The sequence below is a fragment of the Ovis aries genome, chromosome 7 (assembly GCF_016772045.2).
Source record: "Ovis aries strain OAR_USU_Benz2616 breed Rambouillet chromosome 7, ARS-UI_Ramb_v3.0, whole genome shotgun sequence".
Taxonomy (NCBI): domain Eukaryota; kingdom Metazoa; phylum Chordata; class Mammalia; order Artiodactyla; family Bovidae; genus Ovis; species Ovis aries.
The window spans coordinates 25,129,717-25,149,970 of record NC_056060.1 but is presented as its reverse complement, the minus strand read 5'-3'; the positions used below and the strand labels follow the sequence as shown (position 1 = coordinate 25,149,970).

General features: G+C 38.5%; 2 protein-coding genes and 1 pseudogene across 2 annotated transcripts; 1 reads left to right on the top strand and 2 right to left on the bottom strand.

Annotated features, from left to right (window-relative positions):
• The first annotated feature begins 2,522 nt into the window (after positions 1–2,522).
• Positions 2,523–3,473, top strand: LOC101118791 (olfactory receptor 11H7). The gene has a single exon (XM_012181098.3). It carries the CDS (start codon positions 2,529–2,531, stop codon positions 3,471–3,473), a length of 945 nt encoding a protein of 314 aa, XP_012036488.2. The 5' UTR covers positions 2,523–2,528.
• Positions 3,474–13,450: 9,977 nt separating this feature from the next.
• Positions 13,451–16,685, bottom strand: LOC101116482 (polypeptide N-acetylgalactosaminyltransferase 1-like; annotated as a pseudogene).
• Positions 16,686–18,456: 1,771 nt separating this feature from the next.
• On the bottom strand, positions 18,457–19,401 carry LOC101118533 (olfactory receptor 11H6-like). The gene has a single exon (XM_012181097.4). It carries the CDS (start codon positions 19,399–19,401, stop codon positions 18,457–18,459), a length of 945 nt encoding a protein of 314 aa, XP_012036487.4.
• Between the last annotated feature and the right edge of the window lie 853 nt (positions 19,402–20,254).

Genomic DNA, 20,254 nt, shown 5'->3' with positions numbered 1-20,254 from the left:
CAGAGGTAAGTGGCTACTCTGTTTCACCACTTTCTTGTGTTGTTAAGAAGAGTGGACACTAGCTTAAAAAGCACCAGTTTCCAACAGTAAGGAGCCATCCTTTCAAATGTCTCACCAAAATTGGCATCAATGCAAGTGAGTTTAGCTCTTCATAACCATCCCAATTTAAAAAATCAAAAAGAATTTACCTCCATCTTTGAATTGCCTTCTCTTCCTGGTTTCTTGTTCACAAGACTACTAACTGTTCTGCACATCCAGCTCAATGGGAAGCTTACGTTTGCTTCTAGATGAGGATTATAGTTCACTTTATGCATTACTAATTTAATGAGCCTGCAATATCTATATCATTATAAATATTCTTAAGACATATATATTAAGTATATAGCCTTGCTGAATAGAAGGAATTTTTTCTATTTGATTATGTTAAATGAATACTACAAATATTCTATATATACCACTTCACTTTCACTTTCATGTACCATTTTACCAAAATTATTTTTAAGGAAAATTTCCTATTAGTCAAAAAAAAGCTAAAGATATCTTGCTAAAAGATGTCTAGAGATTTCATTGTGTTAAAGCCATCATTATTAACTTTATTCTGAATTGTGTTTGATTCTTAAAAAGATATCTTCTTTGGTGATGATATTCTAAAGGAAATAAGGACAAATTTTGGAATGTTGGTAAATAATTAGTTTTAAAACATCTTTGATTCAATTGTTTTCTGCTATTTTGAAAATTGAGAGATATCATTTAAATAAAGTGGGAGTTCCATGGTGGCCCAGTGGCTGAGATTCTGAACTACCAATGCAGGGGGTCTGGGTTCAATCCCTGGTCAGGGAACTAGACCCCCACATGCCACAACTAAGAGTTCTCATGCTGCGACTAAAGACCCTGCATGCCACCACTAAGACCCAGTGCAGCCAAATAAATAAATATCTTTACATAAATAAGTTCCCTGGTGGCTCAGATGGTAAAGCGTCTGCCTACAATGCAGGAGACCTGGGTTTGATCCCTGGGTGGGGAAGATCCCCTGGAGAAGGAAATGGCAACCCACTCCAGTACTCTTGCCTGAAAAATCCCATGGATGGAGGAGCCTGGTAGGCTACAGTCCATGGGGTCGCAAAGAGTAGGACATGACTGAGCGACTTTGCTTTTCACTTTACATAAATAAATAAACAGACTAAAATACAATCTTTCAAATAGTGAATTTTAAGGGAACTTGTGATAGTAATAAGAAGAGCTTTAGAAGAAAGTCTCTTGATTATTTAAAATTTTTTTTTTGCAGTACATCTCATATGTTATATTCATCCTTCAGTTCAGTCACTCAGTATCTCTGACTCTTTACAACCCCATGGACTGCAGCACACCAGGCCTCCCTGTCCATCAACTCCCGGAGCTTACTCAAACTCATGTCCATTGACTCGGTGATGCCATCCAACCATCTCATTCTCTGTCGTCCCATTTGCCTCCTGCCTTCAATCTTTCCCAGAATCAGGGTCTTTTCAAATGAGTCAGTTCTTCGCATCAGGTGGCCAAAGTATTGGAGTTTCAGCTTCAGAATCAGTTCTTCCAATGAATATTCATCCTTAATGACATATATTTTAAGTGTATATGAAACCAGATAAATTAAGCATTAGTCGTTCAGTCATGTCCGACTCTTTGAGACCCCATAGACTGTGGCCCGCCCCACCTCCTTGGTCCAAGGGATTTTCCAGGCAAGAATACTAGAAAAGTTGCTATACCCTTCTCCAGGGAATCTTCCCAACCCAGGAAACGAACCTGGGTCTCCTGCATTGCAGACAGACTTTTTACTGTCTGAGCAACCAGGGAAGCCCTGTGATAAATTATCATGATAAATTAATCATAATGGGGTGACTAATAATGATTTTCACTGCAAACAATAAAGGATTAAATACCAAGTTGTAAATGAGCTGTGGTGCAATATGAATGTCTTTAAATAAGAGATCGCAAAATATATAAATAATTTATCTGAATACTCTTTTTTATTTTCTTCTGGTATCATAGGGGAAAAATGATAGAAAATCTCCTAATGAAAATAGTTCAAGAAAAAGAGAGAGAGAATCTGAATAATAATGCCAGAGCTAAAATCACTTAAATCTGTAGCAAGTGTCAGATTCAATCTATCTTTAAATGATAGCATATGTGTCCTCTCATTTTGAACTGAACGGAATTAATTGCCCTTATATATGAAGCTTTTACTGAAAAAAGAAAAACATAAGACAGATAATTTTTATCTCTATTTCAAGATTTCTATATTTGAAAAGAAGATGAAATTTAACAGATTTGGTCCACTGGCAAAGAAAGTTCAAGCAGCCGAGAATTATACATTTATAAAGAGTCAGGGCCAAAGGGCTTATTCAGAATAGGACAAGATTTACCCAAGATATGTTTTAGAATATTTGATACATTTTCCTGAATGAATCAAACTGCCTGCCCTAAGAAAAATTTCAAATGCCTTAGCAATAAAGTGAGTTGTCTATCTGTCTTCTCTCCACAGTCTGGAGACCATGAATAAGTCAGGAATATCCACTGTGACACAGTTTGTCTTGTTGGGCTTTCCTGGTCCCTGGAAAATGCAGATCATCTTCTTCTCACTGATTCTGTTGATCTACATCTTGACTGTAACTGGGAACATAGCCATCATTTGTGCTGTGTGGTGGGACCACCGACTCCATACCCCTATGTACGTGTTCCTGGCCAACTTCTCCTTTCTAGAGATCTGGTATGTGACCTGCACAGTCCCCAATATGCTGGTCAATTTTCTTTCCAAAACCAAAACCATATCCTTCTCTGGTTGCTTCACTCAATTCTACTTCTTCTTTTCCCTGGGCACAACTGAATGCTTCTTCCTCTGTGTCATGGCTTATGATCGCTACCTTGCCATCTGTCATCCATTGCACTATCCCACCATCATGACTGGGAAGCTCTGTGCCATTCTAGTGTCTCTTTGTTGGCTCACTGGTTTCTTGGGACATTCAGTTCCTATTCTCTTCATTTCTCAACTACCCTATTGTGGTCCCAACATCATTGATCACTTTCTGTGTGATGTGGACCCTCTGATGGCATTGTCCTGTGCCAGCTCACCCATAATAGAGCATGTATTCCATTCTGTGAGCTCTCTTATCATCATTCTGACCATTTTGTACATCCTTGGATCCTATATCTTGGTGCTCAGAGCTGTGCTTCTGGTTCCTTCCTCAGCTGGGCGGCAAAAGGCCTTCTCTACCTGTGGATCCCACTTAGTTGTTGTATCTCTGTTCTATGGAACCATTATGGTGATGTACGTGAGCCCCACATCTGGCAACTCAGTTGCTATGCATAAAATCATCACACTGATATACTCTGTAGTGACACCAGTCTTAAATCCCCTCATCTACAGCCTACGCAATAGGGACATGAAATTCGCCCTCCGTCAGGTCATCTGTGCAATGAGGATTATGCAAACCTCATGAAAAGGTTTTGTGAAACTCGATGACTCTCTTCCTGCAAGTGGTAAAATAATCCTCTTCTTCCAATCCAAACCAATTTGGTTCTATCATAATCATCATGGTACTTTTGTGAACAGCAAGATTCATCACATATTTGATTATATTCTGATGCACTTTTAGTTTCATAAATGTGGTTCCATAGGAAGAGACTGCCACCTGACCATATGGTAAAAATAACTCTTAAAAATTCTTAATATTTGCTTCCAGGAAGATTTCAACTTTTTCAATGTGAAATCTCTGGCCACACAACTTTAAAAGATGCAAATCAAATTGGTTGTTTGCTTACATGGCTGTCTAACACTTTGTTTAAAGGACACATAACACAGAGGCTTCCCTGGTGGTCCAGTGGTTAAGACTCTGCTCCCAATGCAAGAGACGCAGGTTAGATCCCTGATCAGGGAACTAGATCCTGCATACCGCAACTAAAGATCCAGCACAGGGCAACAAAGATCCCATGTGCCACAACTAAGACCTGGCATAGCCATATAAATTTTTTAAAAGACACATAACTCATAAGATGTCCATTGTCCTGAATTTTTGGCAAAACCCCACACATCGCTGTCAAATACACTAAGAGATTATTAAGCCAGTGTTACAATTTTTAGTTCATCATCTTCATCAATAGTATACAAGGGGAGGGCTAGGAGTTTGTTTGAAGCTATGAGTAAGAATATTGTTGGTGAGTTGTCAGTATGCAATCCTCATAAGGAAAATTAAAATTACATCAAGAGATCCACTCAGAGAGCTTGCCCTTGTCCCCTGAAGTTTAAGAGACACATGTTCTATCCCTAGTTCACACCTGGGGAAAAAAATATGTAAAGACTATAAAAGAGCTGGCTATGAGAGCAAGGTAGAAAGAACTGGGCTATAACTGGTAGAAACTGAATTCTCACCAGTAATATCACAAATACAGAAATTTTCGGCCTAGTTGAAACTCATAGAAGGTAACAAATTTGAAACATCTTGAAAGAGATCCCTCCCAAAAGTACTACCTGAAGAAGTAAGGCAATCCCCAAAGTTAGTCTATACGGAATGGGTCACTAGAATCCAGAAATGAAAGAAATAATAAGTAGCCAGTCAATTGCCCACATCGGGGAACTGCAGTTTAGTATGCTCCCCCTCCTCACCAAAAAAATAAAAAAATCCATGAAATAAAAATTAACATACAAACTTTTGTCAAGCCTGTAATACAACAATACTAGTAAAGGAAAAGCCTTTCTACCGATAATTCTCTCCCCTCTCAAACCTAAAGTAACCAGAGGCAGTACAGACTTGTGGGAAGGGAGAGATGAAAGAGCAGAAGGGAAAGAAGTGGATCAAAGAAGTAGAAGCCTGAGTCAGACTGTCTTGAGGAATAATTTAATTTGTACAAAAAAATAAAATTTGGTTTCAGATTGCACCTGGCTTTTGAAAATCCATGTATTAATACTAACAGTAATCAGAAACACTATCATATTTGTCCAAGATAATACCCACATGTGGAAACAAACAGAACATCAGAAAGTATTTGCAGTAGACATGGTCAGAAAACTAAAGTTTCTTTATGTTTATACCCTCCAATATCCAAATCATACCATTAAATAGTTACAAGTACAAATGTTTAAACATTGCTGTAGTTCAAAAATGGGATAAAACTCTCACCTGAAGACCAAAAGGTATCTCTTTGAAAGTCCTCCTGGGCAACTGAAGAGTACTATGCCTCAAGGGTGGGTTCAGTTCAGTTCAGTTCAGTCGCTCAGTGGTGTCCGACTCTTTGTGACCCCATGAATCACAGCACGCCAGGCCTCCCTGTCCATCACCAACTCCCAGAGTTCACTCAGACTCACATCCATCGAGTCAGTGATGCCATCCAGCCATCTCATCCTCTGTCGTCTCCTCCTCCTCCTGCCCCCAACCCCTCCTAGCATCAGAGTCTTCCAATGAGTCAACTCTTTGCATGAGGTGGCCAAAGTACAGGAGTTTCAGCTTTAGCATCATTCCTTCCAAAAGAAATCCCAGGGCTGATCTCCTTTAGGATGGACTGGTTGGATCTCCTTGCAGTCCAAGGGACTCTCAAGAGTCTTCTCCAACACCACAGTTTAAAAGCATCAATTTCTTCAGCACTCAGCCTTCTTCACAGTCCAACTCTCACATCCATACATGACTACTGGAAAAACCATAGCCTTGACTAGACGGACCTTAGTTGGCAAAGTAATGTCTCTGCTTTTGAATATGCTATCTAGGTTGATCATAGCTGAGAAGCTCTATACAGTCAGCAAAAACAAGACCAGGAGCTGACTGTGGCTCAGATCATGAAATCCTTATTGCCAAATTCAGACTTAAATTGAAGAAAGTAGGGAAAATCACTAGACCATTCAGGTCTGACCTAAACCAAATCTCTTATGATTATACAGTGGAAGTGAGAAATAGATTTAAGGGCCTAGATCTGATAGATAGAGTGCCTGATGAACTATGGAATGAGGTTCGTGACATTGTACAGGAGACAGGGATCAAGACCATCCCCATGGAAAAGAAATGCAAAAAAGCAAAATGGCTGTCTGAGGAGGTATTACAAAGAGCTGTGAAAAGAAGAGAGGCGAAAAGCAAAGGAGGAAAGGAAAGGTATAAGCATCTGAATGCAGAGTTCCAAAGAATAGCAAGAAGAGATAAGAAAGCCTTCTTCAGCGATCAATGCAAAGAAATAGAGGAAAAGAACAGAATGGGAAAGACTAGAGATCTCTTCAAGAAAATTAGAGATACCAAGGGAACATTTCATGCAAAGATGGGCTCAATAAAGGACAGAAATGGTATGGACCTAACAGAAGCAGAAGATATTAAGAAGAGGTGGCAAGAATACATGGAAGAACTGGACAAAAAGATCTTCATGACCTGGATAATCACGATGGTATGATCACTCATCTAGAGCCAGACATCCTGGAATGTGAAGTCAAGTGGGCCTTAGAAAGCTTCACTACAAACAAAGCTAGTGGAGGTGATGGAATTCCAGTTGAGCTGTTTCAGATCCTGAAAGATGATGCTGTGAAAGTGCTGCACTCAATATGCCAGCAAATTTGGAAAACTCAGCAGTGGCCACAGAACTGGAAAAGGTCAGTTTTCATTCCAATCCCAAAGACAAGGGTAGGTAGAAGGATCTAAAAAAAGGTAAGAAAAGGAATCAGAAAATGTGCTTGGAAAGCTACTAAAGACAGCTTGAAATATCCATTACAGTTCTACCTTAATTGAGCCCCAATATTTTAATGACTCAGCTGAACTTATTAGCTGAAAAAGGAACAGAAATATTTTGTATAAAACTCAGCAGGTCACAAGTATCCTACTGTTGCAACTTACTAGATGTTGAATGTGTATTTATATCTTTCATTAAGATTCAACTCACATATCACTTCCACCAGAAAAACCTTTCTAATATCAGCAGGTTCAACTGTGTCCCTCTGTAATGCATCTAGAATACACCAGATCATATTCCCTCATTGTACTTGCAAATGCTTTGAGGTAAGTCTATTATGTGTTTGCGTGTCTTTCCTTAGACTATAAGCCCTATTTTTCATTTTTATCCCCAGCATCAGCATGTTAACTAACTAGTAAGCAGGTAGTGAAAGAAACAGGTTTTGGAGATGGATGAGTGAACTAGTTCTTGATCAGTCCTCACTAGATTTAAATGCTTTAGTCTCAAAGCTAACTGGTTATTTACATTTTTAATATTTAAGAAGTTATCTGTTTTTAAAACTACATTTGGATACATGCTTTTATTGCAAAATAATGTACACTTGTCATAAATTTTTCAAACAATACATACAAGTATAAAATTAAGGGTAAATGTTCCCATCCTTCTTTCTCACAATCCCATTTCCTACAAATAACAAGTTTAATACTGGTCAGTTTCTAACATACATAAGCATGCAAATTCATACACATATAATGGTTTTAATTTCTTTAAACTGATTATATTATATAAATATTTTTAGTTCTCTTAAAATTTTATAACTTTGTAATCAAATGAATACAAACATATATGCCTCATAACTTAAAATTGTTTTCTTTGTGAATAAACAGTAGGGTTTTCCTGGTGGTTCAGATGGTAAAGAATCTGCCTGCAATGTGGGAGACCCAGGTTCAGTCCCTGAGTAGGGAAGATCCTCTGGAGAAGGAAATGGCAACCCACTCTAGTATTCTTGCCTGGAGAATTCCATGGACAGAAGAGTCTGGCGGGCTACAGTTACATTAATTTTTCCCCTATTGCTAGATTCATTTTTAAACTGCCTTGTTCTCACATAGGTTCAAGATATTAAAGAAAAACACACAACAGTTCTAGGAAGGATCTTGTTAGAGGCAATAATAAATCTATCACAAATCCATTTTTAAATTATATGATATGCCATGCATACATAAACATCTATGTAATATAAAAAGAATTTTATAAGTTTAAAGAATATGAAATTCATAAATATCTTTGAATTTCTTTATTCACAGTAGAAAAACATGGAATGTTATCCACACTTTATTAGCAGCCTGTGAACCTGTCACCAAAATCAATCTCCCTACGCAACAAAGGGGGAAAGAGAATTTTTGTGTTAATTTTCTTGCTTTTCTTTAGCTTTACCACTCATCTCTCAATAAAAATGATAGAGCAGGAAACTCCAAAGACCCATCCCTCTACAGAGAAACTGAAAATACAGGCAAAAAATTATCAGAATCAGCTTTATTAAAATTCTGGAAAATATTCAAAAATTTGCAACAATCAAATGAATATTCATCAAAAAAAAAGGCAAACAAAACATGGTAGGAGAACCTTGTGACATTTTAGCTTACCTTTGCCACATCCCCTTTGCCCAGATAGCCTCAGTTCAGAAGCATTTTAAAGATGGCAGGCCATATTCCTAGAAGGGATTCCTGGTTCCAGAGGAAACAGAATGGACCTCATTCTCAAAAGTTTCCTGTTTGTTTTGACCTATCTAGGGGTTCCCTAAAACATTTCAACAAAGGGTTTGCCTTCATTTCACCTAACTTAGAATTCTTTCAGAGAAACAGCGACATGGAGGATATTCCTCAAAAACACAAAGGCAAACTAAACAATCGCTGCCACCCAGGGCAAAGGGTATCAGTTGAGACAAATATTAGACACACTAGGGCTCTCATGGTGGTCTAGAGGTTAAGAATTCACCTCACAGTGCAGGGGAAACCTGTTTGACCCCTAGTAGGGAAGATTTCAAACGCCAAGGCCATCACAATGAGAAGCCCAGGCAGCATGACTAGAGAGTAGCCCCCTCTTGCCACAACTAGAGAAAGCCCGTGCACAGCAATGAAGACTCAGCACAGCCAAAAATAAAATAAATAAATAAATAAATATTATAAAAAAGAAAAAATAGCTGAAAACTTCCCAACCTAGGAAAGATATAGTCATCCAGGTACATGAAGCCAATAGGTCCCAAGACAGATTCAACTCAGAGAGGAGTTTATCCATTCATCTATTGATGGACATTGGGTTGTTTCCAATTATTAGTCATTAGAAGTAAACTGCTAGAAACATTTGTGTACAAGTCGTTTGGGGGGAATATCCATTTTTTCTTTTGGGTAAAAAACTAAGGGTGAAATTGCTTTATCAAATAGGACATGCATGCTTAACTTTGTAAGAAGCTGTCAAACTGTCTGATCCAGAAATTTCACTCCAGGTATATCTAAAGGAAGCAAAAACACTAATTGTAAAAGATTCATGCACCCCAAATGTTCACAGCAGCTTTATTTACAATAACCAATATATGGAAGCAGACATGAGCACCCATCAACAGATGAATGAATAAAGAAGATGTGATACACACACACACAATGAAATACCACCCAGCCATGAAGAAAATGAAATTTTGCCATGTTCAACATCGTGTATAGATCTGGAGGATATCAGCTTAGTTAAATAAGTCAAGACAGAGAAAGACAAATACTATATGTTATAATTTATATGTGAAGCCTAAAAATACAAGAAAAATGAATGAACATAACAGAAACAGACTCATAAATACATAGACCAAACTACAGTAGTGGTTATCGTGGGGAGAGGGAAAAGGGGAGGGGCAAGACAGTGGTAGGGCACAAACTTCTATGTAGATAAATAAGTAACAAGGATATATTGTACACCACAGGGAATTATAGCCAACATTTTATAATAACTTTAAATGAAGGATAATCTCTTATATTGGAGTATAGTTGATTTACAATGCTGTGTTAGTTTCAGGTATACAGCAAAGTGATTCAGTTATACATATACATATATCCATTCTTTTTCAGATTCATTTCCCATGTAGGTTATTATAGAATATTGAGTAGAGTTCCCTGTGCTATACAGTAGGTCCTTGTTGATTACCTATTTTATATACAGTAGTGTGTACACACTAATCCAAAATTCCTATCCCTTCCCCCTCACCATGCTTCTCCTTGGTAACCATAAGTTTTCGAAGTCTGTAAGTCTGTTACTGTTAGTAAATAAGTTCATTTGTACCATTTTTTAGATTCCATATATAAGTGGTATCATATGATACGTCTCTGTCTGACTGACTTCACTTAGTATGATAATCTCTACATCTATCCATGTTGCTGTAAATGGCATTATTTTGTTCTTATTTATGGCTGAGTAACAATAAAAAATTGAGTGAAAATATACAAAATACATCATTATGCTCTGGAACTGTAAGACGTTTTCCTCATGCTAATGCACAGATAGCAATGGTAAAAACAGCAGCCCAAAGGTAAGGATTCTAATTACTACTGTTTAGTATATAGTCCATGAGATCACAAAGAGTGGGACACGACTGAACGACTTCACTTTGACTTTTCACTTTCATGCACTGGAGAAGGCAATGGCAACCCACCCCAGTGTTCTTGCCTGGAGAATCCCAGGGACGGGGGAGCCTGGTGGGCTGCTCTCTATGGGGTTGCACAGAGTCGAACGTGACTGAAGCGACCTAGCAGCAGCAGCAGCAGCAGCATTCCATTGTGTATATGTACCACATCTTCTTTATCCATTCCTCTCTTGATGGACATTTATGTTACTTCCATGTCTTGGTTATTGTAAATAGTGCTGCATAGAGCATTGGTTACATGTATCTTTCTGATTTGTGGTTTTCTCTGGATATATTCCCAGGAGTGAGACTGCTGAATCATATGGCAGTGGTGGTAGTGGTTTAGTCTCTAAGTTGTGTCTGACTCTTACAACCCCACGGACTGCAACCTACCAGGCTCCTCTCTCCATGGGATTTCCCAGGCAAGAAAACTGGAGTGAGTTGCCATTTCATTCTCCAAGGGATCTTTCCAATCCAAGGATCAAATTCGGATCTCCTGCATTGCAGGTGGACTCTTTACTAACTGAGCCACCGAGAAAGCTGAATGACATAGTAGTGCTATTTTTAGTTTTTTAAGGAACCTCCATAGTGTTCTCCATAGTGGTTGTACCTATTTACATTCCCACCAACAGTGTAGAAAGGTTCCATTTTCTCCACACCAATACTGGTTTCCAACTCATGAACAAGTTATATTTTTACATTTATTTACCTTTCATTTCCCACAGCTATGTTTTTGGCTTCCATTGTATAGGTCTTCCATATCTTTTATCAGGTTTACCTTTGTCAATGGAATTTTCCAGGTAAGAATACTTGGGTGAGTTGCAATTTCCTACTCCAAAATTCTTAATTTCTCATAGCTATTATTTTTTCATATCTTTTATCAAGGTTATTTCTATTTAATATTTTTGAAGCTACTGTAAATAGCATTTTTATATATCATTTTCTGCTTACCACTATTACCTGTATATACAATACAAGATATTTTTGTATAAGATTCTTTGATCTTAAAATCTTTCAAATTCATGTTGACTTGAAACAAGACTGCCAGATATTTCTCCAGAAACAAAAGGAGTTTATTCAGGATCACTGAACTAGAATTGCAGTTCAGTGTCTACAATCATGATGACCCACATCAGCTCCCTACATGGTCAAGAGGAGAAGGCTACAGAAAATAGAGTCCATGGTCTTTCATGGGCTGAGTGCTTGCCAGGATAGAAGAGGAGCTTATCTTGTTGCTGCGCTCTACTACCGTGGCAGGGCAAGAAAGTTTCCTTTCTGGTTGCCTAACTGTTTCATTGAAGTTTATGTTTATTAATAGCTTACACTCACTTATTAATTCTAGTAGCCTTTTTGTAGATTTCATTGAATTTTCTATATAGATTATCATTTCATAGCCAATGAAAACCAATGTACTTCTATCAATGTAGATGCCATTTATTTCTTTTCTTTGTGTGATTGCAGTAACACTTCCAATACAATGTTGAATAGAAGTGGTAAACATTTTTGCCTTGTTTCTGAGTTTATGGGACAAGCTTTCAATTTCACCATTAAGTATTAATATAATGTTAGCTATCAGGTTTTTGAAAATGCTCTTTTAAGAAGTTTCTGTCTATCCAAGTCTGCTTATTAAGCTTTAATTGCTTATTATCTGTCTATCTGAGAAGAATGTAAGCTTCTCAAAGGCAGGGACCTCATCTTCTATACTGATACAAACCCAGTGCACATAAGGAGGTAAATAATTGTCTTTATTTTTTATCTTATTATTTTTAATATAAATTTATTTTAATTGGAGGTTAATTACTTTACAATATTGTAATAATTGTCTTTAAATGAATGAATGAAATGTATCAACCCCAGATGCCAAGTGATTATTTTTTTTTACATTTTCAATAGGATTTTGTTAAAAAAAAAAAAAAGCAGCAGATCAGCATTACAATTCAAGAACCTAATCTATATATGCACTTGACAATGAAGCACATCTGCACAAGGAGTGAAAAAAGTTTTCCAAAAAACCGTCAAACATACCATCTTCAAATACCCAAATTACAAATCACTTCTGCAGGCCTTTTGTTGACTGGAATCATAAACAAAGAACATATTTATTGCTGTGAAAACAAATCTGTAGTAGAGTAAGTAGTATGAATCTTGGTTGTAAAGCATAATCAGTTGAATCAAGTTAGGAAGTTGAAACTCTAATAAGAAATTTGTATGTGAGAGAGGAAAGCCTGTAAGCTGGTTGACCCAAGAACAGCTGAGATATCTAACTTGTTCAGTAAGACCAGACACAACTTTAAATCTCCATTTTTTGAAAGGAATTAAAAATTACAATTCCAATAGCGCACAAACAAACAAACAACAACAACAACAACAAAAACTGTAGAAAGCAATTAAAACTATGTTCAAAGAGTCACTTTTTTCAGCTCAATTTCAGCACTCCAAGGGGGAAAGAAATTCATGACTATCATGGATGACAACAGAATGAATGTCATTGGAATCAGTTATTTTCCCCCACTGAGGTATAAAATCTATATAGAAATTTGGTACTATACTGTAACAAATTGTACTTCTCATAGTTCTGTTTTAATTTCCTTTAAATCCTGTTTAATATAGTTTGTCTTTTTAATTGTAAAAATGTTTTCATGCTTCTGAATCTGGTTCCAGTTCTTTTTCATTTATTTTTATATCAGTATTTAATATACTGGCTACCAGTTATAATCAGAAAAAAATTCTTAGATGTCTCTTCATTATGACAGCACATTCAGCAGAAATCACTGACGTGCAAGCAAACCATAAAAGGTGCAGCTCTCTGGAAAGCACAGTTCATAGATTATTTCAGTCTGAGTATTCTTTATGATGATTCTTGATGAACCACTCTTTCAATCTTGTAAACATTATTGTGCACAGTCTCGCTACTATGTAGTTGCATGTCCTTGGAAAGGAAGACTGGTTCAGAGCTAGTGAAAGTGAGGGCAGTCTAAAGTTTTAATGGCTGATAAACTGTACATTCTGTAGGAGGAAAGCACTTCTTTTTTGCTACTTAAGAATGTGGCAGAGATGTATGCTGAGGTAGCTCAGTCAATCCTTATGTTTTCCTTTTTTTTTGCAAATTTGGTCTCAGAATATTTCTGGAAGGGTGACATTTCGAAGAAGCCACTGCTAGAACCGGCTTCCATTGCACTATCTGATACTGGGTACTTGGCTGTCCTCATCTGTAGCTTTATCCAGGCACTGGTTACTATTCACATGCTACAGGGTCAGTTTCACTGGGTCATACTCTCACAGCTGGTTGCCTTTTAGGTGGTGGCATTTGAGCATTGTGACTGGGTCATTAAGTTTGGAGACATCCAAGCAAAGGTCATCTGTTCTAATTTCTTTGTTGGCAATGTAAGAGAAAACCTGATTACCTCCCATACCATGATAGTTAAATCCCAGCTTTTTCAATCTCTTTTCTAGCCATGTTATCTAGGCTCTGACTTGTTTCCACATTTCATATCTCTCCCAAAGAGAAATAGTGATGTGAAATCTGAGAATCAGGATAAATATTCTCTAGGTACAAAGAGATTGGTCTGCATTTGAGTTTGTGCCTTAGACCAAGTCTTGATGATATAGCTCCATAATCTACCTTTGTAATACCTGGAGAAATTATAGAGAAGAAATTCTTGAATTCATCCATCCACACTTCTGCAAGTCGTCTGTTATTTTTATTGATACTCTGCCTCCTGGAAATGTGTCGGGTGTATCTTTCTGAAACACATGTCCAACATGTGAGCAAGTTCAGTTCAGTTCAGTCGCCCAGTCGTGTCCGACTCTTTGCAACACCATGAACCACAGCACGCAGGACTCCCTGTTCATCACCATCTCCTGGAGTTCACTCAGACTCACGTCCATCGAGTCCATGATGCCATCCAGCCATCTCATCCTCAGTCATCCCCTTCTCCTCCTGTCCCCAACCCCTCCCATCATCAGAGTCTTTTCCAATGAGTTAACCTTTCGCATGAGGTGGCCAAAGTGCTGAAGTTTCAGCTTTAGCATCATTCCTTCCAAAGAAATCCCAGGGTTGATCTCCTTCAGAATGGACTGGTTGGATCTCCTTGCAGTCCAAGGGACTCTCAAGAGTCTTCTCCAACACCACAGTTCAAACACATCAATTCTTCGGCGCTCAGCCTTCTTCACAGTCCAACTCTCACATCCATAGATGACCACAGGAAAAACCATAGCCTTGACTAGACGGACCTTAGTCGGCAAAGTAATGTCTCTGCTTTTAAATATACTATCTAGGTTGCTCATGACTTTTCTTCCAAGGAGTAAGCGGCTTTTAATTTTGTGGCTGCAATCACCATCTGCAGTGATTTTGGAGCCCCCCAAAATAAAGTCTGACACTGTTTCCACTGTTTCCCCATCTATTTCCCACGATGTGATGGGACCTGAAGCCATGATCTTCGTTTTCTGAATGTTGAGCTTTAAGCCAACTTTTTCGCTCTCCTCTTTCACTTTCATCAAGAGGCTTTTCAGTTCCTCTTCACTTTCTCCCATAAGGGTGGCGTCATCTGCATATCTGAGGTTATTGATATTTCTCCCAGCAATCTTGATTCCAGCTTGTGTTTCTTCCAGTCCAGCATTTCTCATGATGTACTCTGCATATAAGTTAAATAAGCAGGGTGACAATATATAGCCTTGACATACTCTTTTTCCTATTTGGAACCAGTCTGTTGTTCCATGTCCAGTTCTAACTGTTGCTTCCTGACCTGCATACAGATTTCTCAAGAGGCAGGTTAGGTGGTCTGGTATTCCCATCTCTTTCAGAATTTTCCACAGTTTATTGTGATCCACACAGTCAAAGGCTTTTGCATAGCCAATAAAGCAGAAATAGATGTTTTTCTGGAACTCTCTTGCTTGTTCCATGATCCAGCGGATGTTGGCAATTTGATCTCTGGTTCCTCTGCCTTTTCTAAAACCAGCTTGAACATCAGGGAGTTCACGGTTCACGTATTGCTGAAGCCTGGCTTGGAGAATTTTGAGCATTACTTTACTAGCATGTGAGATGAGTGCAATTGTGCGGTAGTTAGAGCATTCTTTGGCATTGCCTTTCTTTGGGATTGGAATGAAAACTGACCTTTCCCAGTCCTGTGGCCACTGCTGAGTTTTCCAAATTTGCTGGCATATTGAGTGCAGCACTTTCACAGCATCATCTTTCAGGATTTGAAATAGCTCAACTGGAATTCCATCACCTCCACTAGCTTTGTTCATAGTGATGCTTTCTAAGGCCCACTTGACTTCACATTCCAAGATGTCTGGTTCTAGATTAGTGATCACATCATCATGATTATCTGGGTCATGAAGATCTTCCAAAGTTCTTCCACACTGCCAAATCCTAAAGGAAATTTCTAGGTTTTCTCCTCCCCAAATATCCATTCCAGCATCATACATTCCAATTTCCTGAAACTAATCTCTGTCTATAGAAAAAGGCCTCCTGCCATTGTATGTGTTCTCACAGGAAGTCTGATCACCTTTCCTTCTGTCCATTTCTCTTTGGGGAATGGGATACCAGTGAAAGTGGAGCTTCCAGTTGAATCCACCATAGGTCATGTCAGAACCTGCCATGTACTCAAAAGTATCATCACTGATCACATCTATGATAGGACAGACCACTGTCTTCCTGTCATGTTTGATCCTGGCTAAGAGAGGCTCCAGCCACCCCACTGTGCATTCACAATGCACCTCTAAAAAGGTGATCACTTTGCCTTGAGACAAAGCAGCGCCTTTTAACCTAGCTCTGATCAATCCAGAACCTTGCTCCATTCAAACAACGTGAACAGGTACTTTTAATTTTTTCACATAACTCTCTAGAGGTCTTTTCAAAAAAGTCTCTTTCACTGGCATCATCTACTAGAACAATTTCTTCTAGCATGTGTCTTAGTAAGCGATTAATGATGCTATGAAGAGTTTGCAGAAGTGTGCTCCAAGCCTCATTTATGGAAAACAATCACCACACTGGTTGTAGGAAGGTTGTCTGGATACACCTTTGTTTGACACCCTTCTAACCTAACATCTGGTAAAGATCTGTTGAGTGCAATCATCTCACTTGCCATTAGATTGAACTTATTGACTTTAAACATCTCTTTCATCTTTTATTGATCCTCTTTAGGAGTGACAACTGGTTTCTGCATTTCTCCAGGCCCTTCATGGGGCTTTTGTACTGGCTCTTGAACATCCCCAGCAGGAAGTTCTCTCTCTTTTTTTTTTCCATCACATCTGTTGCATTCACTGAAGTAAAGCAGCAGGAACATATCCAAGAGTACCCAAATCCAGAGGTGGCTAGGACCATCTTGTAGTATGCAAATTTTCTCATGGCACTTTAAGTCAAAGGCAAAATTTTAAAATATATTACATATATATAAATATATAAAGATCATGAAAATTATTCCAATCGTTTCATCAGAAATCACTTTCATAACCCCGAAGTGACTTTTCAAGTGAGTTCACCTCCCAAATCCACATGTCCCGCATCTCCAGCTCTCTGCAAGCGGCGGCGGCGGTCCCGTTGGCCACAGTACAGGTGCTACTCTCGGGCCGCTGTCCACTGCGCCACCTTCTCGGCCACGCAAGTCATTTTTGACCAAATGGTCAGGTCAAATTACCTGGACCTGTCATCAATTTCCTCTTCATCTGTCTTGTTTCAGCATCTCAAACATCACTGTCTTTTGCTCTTTGTCTGCTTTTACCTTTTTTGGGTGGTGCACTCAACATCTTCCTTCAGGTGAAACTAACCCAATTTTATAGCCACTACATGCTAATCCTTTTTAAATGTAAGCCTATTTCCAGGTATCTTGCAAAGTTAGAAAAGGTAAGAAGATGTACTCTATTTCTTATTTTTAAATGGGTTTAAAAAGAGGCAGGAAAAGTAACTTCTATTGCTACTGTCATGAGTGTTTGAGTCATCTATAGTATGCCCCATAATTTTTTACACTTTTCCCAACCAAAATAAGATTTTTATTTCCCCATCACATATTTATTTTAAATAGTGACTCCATAAGATTAATCTGTGAACTGGTGATGATTTAGGTGTACCAGAATTTCTTGAGTAACATTAAAATAAGGATTTCCAGGGTCCACTTTAAAGATTCTGATTTAAGAAATTTGGCAAAAGGCTTGCAAATCTATTCTTTTAAAAAGCTCCCAAAGTAATAATGAAACAGATTTGGGAGATAGTGCTTTCAGTTCAGTTCAGTTCAGTCACTCAGTCACGTCCTACTCTTTGCGACCCCATGAATCACAGCACGCCAGGCCTCCCTGTCCATCACCAACTCCCAGAGTCTACTCAAACTCATGTCCATCGAGTTGGTGATGCCATCCAGCCATCTCATCCTCTGTCATCCCCTTCTCCTCCTGCCCCCAATCCCTCCCAGCATCAGAGTCTTTTCCAATGAGTCAACTCTTGGCATGAGGTGGCCAAAGTACTGGAGTTTCAGCTTTAGCATCATTCCTTCCAAAGAACATCCAGGGTTGATCTCCTTCAGAATGGACTGGTTGGATCTCCTTGAAGTTCAAGGGACTCTCAAGAGTCTTCTCCAACACCACAGTTCAAAAGCATCAATTCTTCAGCACTCACCCTTCTTCACAGTCTGGATAGTGCTTTGGACCATTATTAATCTTTTGGATGTCAATTAAGTAAAAATTTTGGCTCAATTTTTCTATTTCCACCCTTCTGGATAAAAAGGTGTGAATGCTCTACTCTCCGTCAGGAGTAGAGCAGAGAGAATAGACATCTTTAGGTCAGAAAAATCAAGTGTAAGAATGGATACACTTAATAGAGGTCAAAAATGCATGAGGTCAGGAACAAGGTAGGTCATCACCAATAAAACGCAAGTGCTTCCTGGAGACCAGGTTAGAAGAGTCTAATGTCCAGACATCCAGGACATTTAATTCAAATTACCATCCACTAAATCTGACTTAGCAACAAGGTCTGATTTAGTTTACTATATTAATTTTATTATTGAATAGGCAGCAATAGATCATTTTAAGTCTGCATCTCTAGGTACAAATGAATAAAGACCTATTTTTAAATGGGGAATAGAAGCAAGTATAAATAATAATTCTCATCTTGATCCACTCATGGTCTCTCACTCACTTTGACTAATTTTTGTGCACTTCTGAATTTTTCTCAATGCAGCCTTCATGTCCTTGTTCCGGAGACTGTAGATCAGTGGATTTACAAGTGGAGTCAAGGAGGAGTAGAACAAGGTTACAATATTCTGTATCCCAGCTGGATTTCCAGAAGTTGGGCTGATGTACATGACCATGAGGGTTCCATAAAACAATGACACGACTACCAAGTGGGAACCACAGGTGGAGAAGGCCTTACGTCTGCCAGCGGCTGAAGGGACATGCAACACTGCTCTGAGAACCAGGGTGTAAGACCCAAGAATGAAAAAGAAGGTGATAAAAATAATAAGAGAGCTCAATATAGAACAGGAAAGCTCAATTCCAGGGGCAGGGATGCAGGACAGAGCCAGAAGGGGACCAGGGTCACAGACAAAATGGTCAATGGTATTGGGGCCACAAAAGGGGAGTTGTGTGATGAAATAGATAGGGACTGGATAGCAGAGGAAGGCTGTTACCCAGCAGAGGCCCACCAAGTTCATGCAGAGACGGCTGCTCATGATGGTAGGATAGTGGAGAGGTCGGCAGATGGCCAAGTATCGATCAAAAGCCATGAGGGGCAGTAAGAAGGTCTCGGTGGTGCCCATGGAAAAGAAGAAATAGAACTGGAGGAAGCAGGCAGTGAAAGAGATGGTTTTGGTCTCAGACAGAAAGTTCCTTAACATATTGGGAACAGTGGTGTTGATGTAACACATCTCCAGGAATGAGAAGTTGGCCAACAGAGTGTACATGGGAGTGTGGAGTCTGTGATCCAGCTTCACTGCAAAGACAATGGCCCCATTTCCCATCAGTGTCAGGATATAGGACACAGAGAAGAGTACAAAGAGGAGGACTTGAACCTCTCTAGAGCAGGGAAAACTCAGTAGTATGAATTCAGTCACCGTGTTGACTCCTGACAGATTCATGGCTTTCTAAAGGGTGAAGAGAAAAAAATTACAATCACAAAGATAACTTTATTCTTCAATCCTCAGGAATATTTCCTCTTAAGAAGGTTCCAAAGCTCTCAAGATCCTATTATTTTATTAAATAAATAATAACCTAACTATACTACTGAAGACTGTCAAACTTTAAGAATGCTTGATATGATCTGACTTTGAAATTTGGACTTTCTCATTCCTCTTTCAGTATTTTCTCAGATACAGCAATGACAGGATCTTATGCAACAAGCAGCTTGCAGGTTAGTGACAATACTTACAAATGTAAGTAAGTATGATAACTATGTATTTTTATCTATAGAATAAAATATAAAAGATTCTTAATATTGGACACAGAATTTCAATTACTCAGATCTTTGGAATTACAGACACAAACGATACGAATTGGAAGAGAAAGGTAAAGGTAACATAAGACATTGAAATCTTTATGCATTTCATTTTTATTTTGGATCAGTGTTGCAACTCTAAGTGTTGACATCTTAACACAATCTGATAACCAAGACAAAAAAATGTCAAATGTGCTATCCTCTCTTCAGTATTCATCATTGTAGTTCAAGAAAAGTTTGAAGTCCAGATACCTACATAAAGACTTCCATCTGGTCTCATCTTTTACTTACTGAATTAAAATATTTCTTTAAAACTTTGGTCTAAGTCAAAACTCTATTTTAGAACAACTTTTTGTTTTTAACGTGAGCAATGTATCTGGTGTATCACTTAAGCATTTTTGAGGTTTTTGCCTGAGGTGTCAGAATTCTTGAAAGTCCCCTATTCTGGTTTAGGGACAGTTTCAGAAAATAACAAATACTTACAATGCTATTGTCAG

Coding starts and splice junctions, on each gene's coding strand:
- LOC101118533 (XM_012181097.4), bottom strand. CDS start 19,401: ATGAATCTGTCAGGAGTCAACACGGTGACTGAATTCATACTACTGAGT.
- LOC101118791 (XM_012181098.3), top strand. CDS start 2,529: ATGAATAAGTCAGGAATATCCACTGTGACACAGTTTGTCTTGTTGGGC.